Below are 7,795 nucleotides of genomic sequence, written 5' to 3'. Positions count from 1 at the left end.
TTGGTGAATGCTGTCCGATGCTCTGCGTGCGTGTTTGCGTGGAGGAGTGGCGGAGACATTCTGATTGTTTGGTCGGGCTGGAATACATTGATACACACAGGGAGCTGAGAGCTCGAGAGCCGAAAGAGAAGGCGAAAGTGTCCTTTTAGTGAGCCTGCTGCGCCTGCAGCTGCTGCTGCAGATTGGCGCGGCGGGCGGCGCGCGCACCGCTGCTGAGCGGGGGGTTCAGGAGGTCGTAGTCCTTGGGCCGGCGGAAGAGGAGGACATGCGGCTCCTGGTGGCTGTTAGAAATCGCAGGAACAAGAGAAACTCACAGGTCCGTGGCACATGTACATCTCCCAGCCGGGCGATTGGCGGATACCGAGGCTCCGCCACGTCTCCTCTGGGAGGACACCGGAGGGAACAAACTTCCACAGCTGCTTAGGGAGCTGTGTCATGGTCAGCCTCTGCTAACGATATACCAATGCCAACTCACAATCACATGCCTGTTGGGTGAATAGCAATAACATGATACGTCAGGGGTTAGTGGACCAGAAGTGAAGCAAAACAGAGGTTCGGTGCGAGTAGTTGCAGTCATCAATAGCAAGGAAGGTCGTCAGCATGTGTCTCTGCGGCCAGTTCGGCAGTCGCCTGAGCTCACCTGTACTCCCACTCGTCGTCTGCGATGGTCAGCCGATGCATCCTGTGCGAAGCATGTAGGACAGACAACGGCGCCAGTCCCTGTTGGGCGACGCAGTTTCACCTGACGCTGTACTCACCAGAGTATCGGTCTGAGTAGAAGATCTTCGGGCTGAACTGCTCGATCGCTCGTCGGCGCTCCTCGGCGGTGAACGTCTTCTTCGACATTGTTCGTGTGTAGGTGGACTCGGGATTAACAGTCGATGGGTTCTGAGATTGTCAGCGCTGCTCGGTCGCCAGCTGATTCGGCGTCGCATCGCTGGATGGCTGCACTTGGTGTGAGGAATGCGGCGCCTTCCTCGTTGAATGTCGAGGAAGGAAGGCTGCGGCTGAGGAATGCAATCTTGGACGGAGCCGATCACTCAAGTCTGAACTCACCTTGGGGGCAGCGAGCTCGAGAGACGGGTATACACCGAGCTAGGTATGTGCGTTACGGCGATATGGAACAGGGGGAGGGGATGGGGGCGCCGGTCTTGAGATGCGAGGCGAGGTATATGCGCTTGCTTGTGCTTTGAGCTTGATTGGGATGAGAGAGGAAGTGGAAGACAAGGACGACGAGGATGTTGGTTGTTTATGCAGCTTGTCGATGTTTGCGCCCCTATCGCCCTACGCCCCTATACGCAGACTGGCCCAGCAGATGTTTGGACCAGTTGGCTAAGCCACTTGCGGGGAGTGCGGGGTACAGGGGCGCGAAATGATGCCGCTCAAAAGAAAGTACGTCGCGTGTGCGCGGCTTTTCCTGCCCAGGCACCGACACTGAATGCCCCGTTTGGGCCGTGTCCGGGCCGTTGGGCGGGTTGGGGGCCGTCCAGTTCCCACACTGACGCTACGCACGAGCAGAGGAGAGACCGTGGGAGACCGGCTCGCAGGCGGCTCGACGGCGCCCCTCACCCGGGCGTCCGGCTGCTCCGTTCAAATTAACCTTAAAGCGGCATGACGTCCGGATACAGGAATTTCATGAACACCTCGACTGCAGAAGGAATGTTTGTTGACACCCGTCTCTCCATCGCGCGACCTCCATCATGCAGTCATCGACGTCGGTCCTATCAGGGCTGTTTGGTGGGTGGATCCAGCGCACAGCGTCAGCCATTCCAGTGGCCTGCGAGGCATGCGAAGGCAGCCCGTGAGCGGCGTGTGCTCGATGACAGGGACAGGTCGCGGCCAGTTGGAATGAATGAGGACCAGCCGCTCGCACCGGACCCACCCCTTGTTGATCCCGCTAGCGCGCAGCACCCATTGGCAGACACCTGCATAAACATAAACAAACGTATCTGAATCATCTCGCCATTCGCTCGACGTTCAGGACGGCTTGGGCGACGGCTTGAATGACGAGTTCGTGCAGGCTGCTGTTTATGTTTGGCTCTTAAGATATCAGGGTCAAACGGAATGTGCAGGCGCCGTTTCAGCCTTTGATACTGAGCATGCAAAGCACAACTGAAGTTCCGTCCCCTCATGTTCCAGCGACATCGCCTCTTCTCCTTCAAACGGCGTGTTTGAGTTGCCACTTGGAAGTGCCTCCTGCAAGCATGCGCGAGTGTAGTCGAGATATCTACGTATCAGCTCAGGGCTTTCCGCAACAAGCGCAGTGTCTATCGCTGGGCGCTGGCCATGAAAGCCGATTCTCGCAGTCCTCAGGGCTGATAAGCGACTGGTGCCGGCCGTGACCTACCGTCTCATGCACACAATATAGCTAGCTATTCATACCACTGAATCCCAGATACAGTGCATTACCAAGAGAATATAGTCAAAAGCAGTAACCGCCACCGTGTGTGAAGGCTCAATCACACTCCATCATGATGCCGGCGTACGGCCCGACGTGCGCCTTGGTGATAGTCGCCTCACCCTTGTCGCTGATGCTGTCTGAGCAATTCTCGTTCTCCTGACCCTCGCACACCCGCCACTCCTGCGGCTTGTCCGTGTGCATCATCCAGACCTCATTTGAGGGATGCCTGTAATCGAGCCACATGGGCGGGAGGTGGGGCACAATGTCGTCAAAGATGGTCATGAACGCATAGCGTCCGGGCAGGGTTGCGTCGACATACTTGGCCCAGGCCTGGTTCCCGACACGGGCGGGACCGAACATCTTCGCCGTGACCGTGACACCGAGCTGCTTCTGGAGGTACACGGCGAGGAGCTCGCCGACGGCCCCGCCCATGCTGTGTCCGGCGACGAGGACCTGTTTCAGCCCGCCCTCGCACGCCGCTTCCACGTGCTTGAGCACCTCGGCACGCACATCCTTGAACACGCCGTAGAAGCCGTCGTGCACCTTGCCCGGGGAGCCCGGGAACCACGCCTTGTCCGGCGTCACGTAGCTGATCCCCAGGGCGTTGGTCCAGCTCTCGGCGCTCTGGCCGTTCAGGCCGCGCATGGAGACAATGACGTGCGAGGCGTTCTGTGCAACATAGTCTGGAAGGTTAGCTCGCTGTGCCGCTGGGAAGAGAACCATGTGGTGCCATCGGACTTCTTCAGCCTCCTGACTCAGAGAGTCAATTGAGATTGACGGGTCATGTGGCAGCTTGGCAGACCTCGAATAACTCACAGTACGGGACGTCGCCGTTGTCTCCGCCAGCGAAGAGGAGCTTGACGCTGCTCCCGCCGGGGACCGAGGTGCACTCGTCGCCGCAGCCCCAGTTCTTCAGCTTCTCGGTGCCGCAGTAGGCTGCACTGTACCTATCAGTTCGTTTTCCACCTGGGTCACTCACGCAGCCCAGCGGGCATCAGCGTTCCAGGAGGAGTACCCCTCGGCGCTCAGCGCGGAGTACGGTCCCTTTGTCGTCGGGTTCCAGGGAGCGCGCTCCTGCAGTCCGCCGGTGGGAACGGGTCCTGGTGTCGGCGAAGCGAAGGCTGTCAGTGCGGCCGCGAGTAGCGAAAGAGCAGCGATCATGAGTGAGAATATCCACCGTGAGCAAGGCGCGGGGGCCGCTCTCCTAGCGGTCTCTTATAGCAGAACCCATTCAGCCTCCGAAACCTGTCAGAAACGGGCAGCGAGGAATCTGGGGAGTACCGGGATTGCGGGATATACGACATGCACGAGGGAGTCTCACTAGGTCTCGGCCAAGAGCGATGGTGGGGACGACGGCCATGTACGACACCATCACGAGATCAGCCTGCGAGGCCCACGCAAGGTTTGACCATGCGCGCCCTGTCACGCCCTATCGTTTGCGGTCATTTCTCACACGTTTCTGCCTGTTCGCTGTAAAGTATGCGGTGGCCTGCTGGCGGACCCAGCAGAGGGCTGCACGCGGGGCAGTGCTCAGCGGTGGCCGCACTGAGACGGGATGAATAGACCAATCGGGCCTTAATGAGCGGTAGCTTGCTGGGGATGAATTGTAGCAAGCGCATCTTGCACCCTTACCCCGCTGGGATATCTTATCGCATGCTCAAACAGGCTCCAAACGCGGGCAGTCTGCCTGTGGTCGCCTGCGCACCACAAGACGATTGGAACAGTGCGGTGCTGCTGTATCAAGTCGTGTCGCAAAGACGCGGCCATCGTGCAGTGGCCGTGCACGCGTATGAGACTTTGTCTGTGGATGCAGCGATGACGCGAGAGTCGGGATGCGGCTCGAAAGACATAAGAAGGGTTCGGCCGGGGCGACGGGCGTAGCCAACCTCAGCCGTTGGGGAGCTCAGCGCTCTGCAGGTCGCTGCGGTACAACCAGTGGCTGGAACGGTAACGGGCGGTACGTCCTCAGTCCAGAAAGATGCGGGCCGGGAGGGCTAGTGGCCAGGCGCGGTGATCTTCGGCATCTCGCCAAGGTCGGCAACGCTCTGGAGAGCTGAAGAGCTGGAAAGATCAAGCTTTGTGGGATCGGGATCCCAGTGTTCTGGTGGCTGTCGTGCCCTGGTTTCCGCAGCAAGGAATGTCACCTGTGTGCACTGTGAGCCGCCCACAACCGGCCGCCGTAGATCCCTCCCTTCTGCGTTTATCTCAACCAAGGCCGACCAAGGTTGCAATGGGCGAGTCTCCAAGCTATCGCGCATCGCCTTTGAGCAACGCTGACGTGCGAAGACGTACTCTTCCACAGCGATTCCCAAGAACGATGGCGAAGGAGATGATGCAAGACCAGGCACTATGAGGCTCTTCTTGTAATTCGGATATCCGCTGGCCGGCCATCTCGACGGGTCTGTTTCGCGACTGACTTTGCACGTGACCGTCGTCGTCTTCTGACCTCGTCCTGATCTACTCTTGCGATGTCGTGGATTTGCGAAGTTAGAGCACACGGGATCCTCGTCGGGGATAGCACGCAAGGGTGCCCCAGGGGACGGAAGGGAGACGCCGAGTACCAGAAAACACAGAATGGCGCCTCGCAGCCAGTGTCCAGCGCTTAGCGCTATCTGCAGTGCGTGATTGGCGGACTCTCACCCGAAAGATGTGGGCCCCGTTGGGATGCTGGGCACGGGGTCTGGCTTGGAGAGGCTGCACTCAGTCATGTGCGGTGAAGATGTGTGGCCAAGCAGTGGGGGGCTTTTGCGGTACGGGGCCACCAACGCCGGTCAGCGCCTTGGCGGGCAACCAGGCAGCAGTGTCTCAGGTTTTTTCGCCGCTGGCGTCGACTCCACCAGGCTTAGGCTGTGGTGGGCGTGGAGAGGACGAAAGGTTGCAATTGTGTGCCCCCATCGCCGCTGCACGCCGCTGCGACCCAGATGTGAACGCCGCTGTGGTCCCCCTCAACAGTATGAGCATTCCCCAGGGCCAGCCGGGGCCAGGTGGGCTCATACCGCATGGGAACGCTCTCGTGTCCGTCGCCACGGTACGCCTGGTCGGTTCTCCGTCTCCGAGCCGTACATCCTCCAGCCCCGGCCGGAGCCACACCCGGAGCAGGGTCCGCCCACCCTGGCACCAGCGACGAGGAACCGAACAATGATACGAGGAGGTCAGCGCTTAATCCGCTCCGGGTCTTCCAAGAGAATGCCGCCGATGAGCATTCGAGCATTCCAGCGCCTCTTCGACATTCAGATCCATTCATGCTATTGAGAGTCCCAACTCACACATCACACAACTGAATACAGGAATATCAACGGCCAGGAAAAGAACAGGCACCTATGGAGTCAGGACACGCGACCGACGCCTGACACCCTCTCCAGTCAACGCGCCTGATTTACTGACGCCAACACGCCCAGCTAACCCAACAGATTCGACAACAGCGTAGGGGACGATAAACAGCTGGGCTTTGGGTCCAAGTATCCCTGCAGTCCGGTCCCATGGATACACGCCACAGCTACCTTGACTGCGCAGGCCGTTGCGCTGGCCAGTCAAAGGTCAGGAAGGAGCATACCCCGCAGACCCAGACCTGCCCCGACTTACAGGCACCTGCAGTCAAATGCGTGGCGCAAAGCTTGCTGATGAAAGAATGCCCAAGGGCAGAAGCTCTGCATATCAATCAATCCACACTACAACATGAATAATTCACAAGCTCTGACTCATCGCCCGTGGCATTTGACCGCGAGCCCGTACCTGCGTCGCGATCCGCGGCGCGACTGGGCCCCTCTCGCCTGAAGCTGGCAGTACTTGGCCTGCGGATGCGGCTGATACGCGTGCGTCCGGGGAGGAGCCCCCTCACCTGTCTCGGGGGCGTTGAGGGCAGCGACACCACTGGATACCTGGAGCTTGTAGGGCACCTGGAGGAACTGGCACCGGAATACCTGTTTGGCGATCCCCGGGCCAAGCCCGCCAGGCTCCCCAGCCCGTCTAGGTCACCGTGGCCCAGCCAGCTCCGGGCCCGTCGGTCCGAGTCGTCGGCGTTCTGGCCCCCACCCAACCGCGTGCGTGCGATGCTTGTGGGCACGTGAGGCGTGAGCAGCTCAGTGGCGTCGCTGGACCCCACGGCCGACGAGGTGGGTGGGGTGAATGGTCTGGTGGGACTGCTGGGATATGGGCAGCAGATAGGCGAGGATATCCGCGGAGGAGGAACATACGACGAGCTCAGACGAGAGCCCAGCGAGTCTAGGCTGATTTCTCCCAGGGGCCGGCGGCGAGGAATGGTCGCCTGATTGTCCTCCCCATAGTCCAGGACGCGCCCCTTCATTGTCATCGGCAGTCGTCGTCGTCGCCGTGGGATAGCCTCGGTGTCCCGCGGTGATGGGGGCGGTCGAATGAGGGCATAGGGGTAATCGTCTTGCGAGCTCGAGCTCGATGCCATCGGCGCCAGCTCGACAGGACGGCGATAAGGCTCGGCTCTAGATCTGGCTGCCGGCGGACGCTCGCGAAATGGGCTCCCAAGGGCCATGAGAGGCGATCGCTCAGGTGTACTTGGAGAGAAGAGCATTGATGGTGTCTGGCGTCGAGGTAGCAGTGGATGCTTCAGTGAGTATGAGAGCAAATAGCAGAATGTGATAGTGAACACCGGAGGCCACAACGTTGTTCTCCCTCATATATGAACATGATCGGGGCGTGAACAATGTACAGGCTGGTGTATCAGGTGGGAATCACAGGACCTTGGTATAACTGGGTGGTGCGCCGTGGTATGCTACCGCGCGCACTGCGCCGTGCGCCGCGCAGGATTCAGCAGGGTATCCGGCAAAGCACAGTCGGGGAATCGCGCCTCGGGCTGACCCAGGATGTTCAGCCTGGGCTGGCTGAACAGGCCGCAGGTCAGCCAACGAGCCTGGCTGGGGGAAGGTTAAGGGGGTCCCTGTACGTGGCGCCAGCGCCGGCGGCGCCAGAGGCAGCACGGACAACCAGACCTCCCAGAAGCGACCACAATGGCAAAGCAACACTCCACATGCCGCTCATCCCATTGTTCTCGCTTTGGCGGTGAGTCAGTTACAAGAAGACACGACCGGCGTCTATGCGGTAGTGACCTGAGACTACCATGACAGATGGAGGCCGTGCGTGGGTCCACCCGTCGGAGTCGCAGGGTACTGCGGCTGACATAGGGGGGCCAGTCAAGCTGACAGACGCCTGCGCCATATAAGTCGCTCACTCGAGCAAGCATCTGTCTCAGTGCAACGGACTGTCCGCTGCATTGAAGGGGGATATCCGACAGCAGCAAGACCGCCATCACCTACGACGTCTGCCTACTACTTGTCGCGCGGCCCTAACCCTGCGGACTGCATCAGCGGAGCTGTCTCGCGCACCATAGCACGTCAGCCTCCAGGACCAGTCAAACGGGACAGT

General features: G+C 60.0%; 2 protein-coding genes across 2 annotated transcripts; both read right to left on the bottom strand.

Moving 5' to 3' along the window:
- Nucleotides 1-145: 145 nt before the first annotated feature.
- Nucleotides 146-846, bottom strand: A1Q1_07166 (uncharacterized protein; the record flags this gene model as incomplete). The annotated part of the gene is made up of 5 exons (XM_014327402.1): nucleotides 146-274; nucleotides 315-428; nucleotides 476-485; nucleotides 641-659; nucleotides 759-846. 5 exons carry the CDS (start codon nucleotides 844-846, stop codon nucleotides 146-148), a joined length of 360 nt encoding a protein of 119 aa, XP_014182877.1.
- A 1,609-nt stretch (nucleotides 847-2,455) lies between these two features.
- On the bottom strand, nucleotides 2,456-3,562 carry A1Q1_07165 (uncharacterized protein; the record flags this gene model as incomplete). Its single annotated transcript, XM_014327401.1, has 3 exons — nucleotides 2,456-3,151; nucleotides 3,218-3,311; nucleotides 3,381-3,562. The coding sequence occupies 3 exons, from the start codon at nucleotides 3,560-3,562 to the stop codon at nucleotides 2,456-2,458; spliced, it is 972 nt and encodes a 323-aa protein (XP_014182876.1).
- Between the last annotated feature and the right edge of the window lie 4,233 nt (nucleotides 3,563-7,795).

The sequence above is a fragment of the Trichosporon asahii genome (genome assembly GCF_000293215.1).
Source record: "Trichosporon asahii var. asahii CBS 2479 unplaced genomic scaffold scaffold00009, whole genome shotgun sequence".
Lineage (NCBI taxonomy): Eukaryota > Fungi > Basidiomycota > Tremellomycetes > Trichosporonales > Trichosporonaceae > Trichosporon > Trichosporon asahii.
This window is presented reverse-complemented; position numbering and strand designations above follow the sequence as displayed.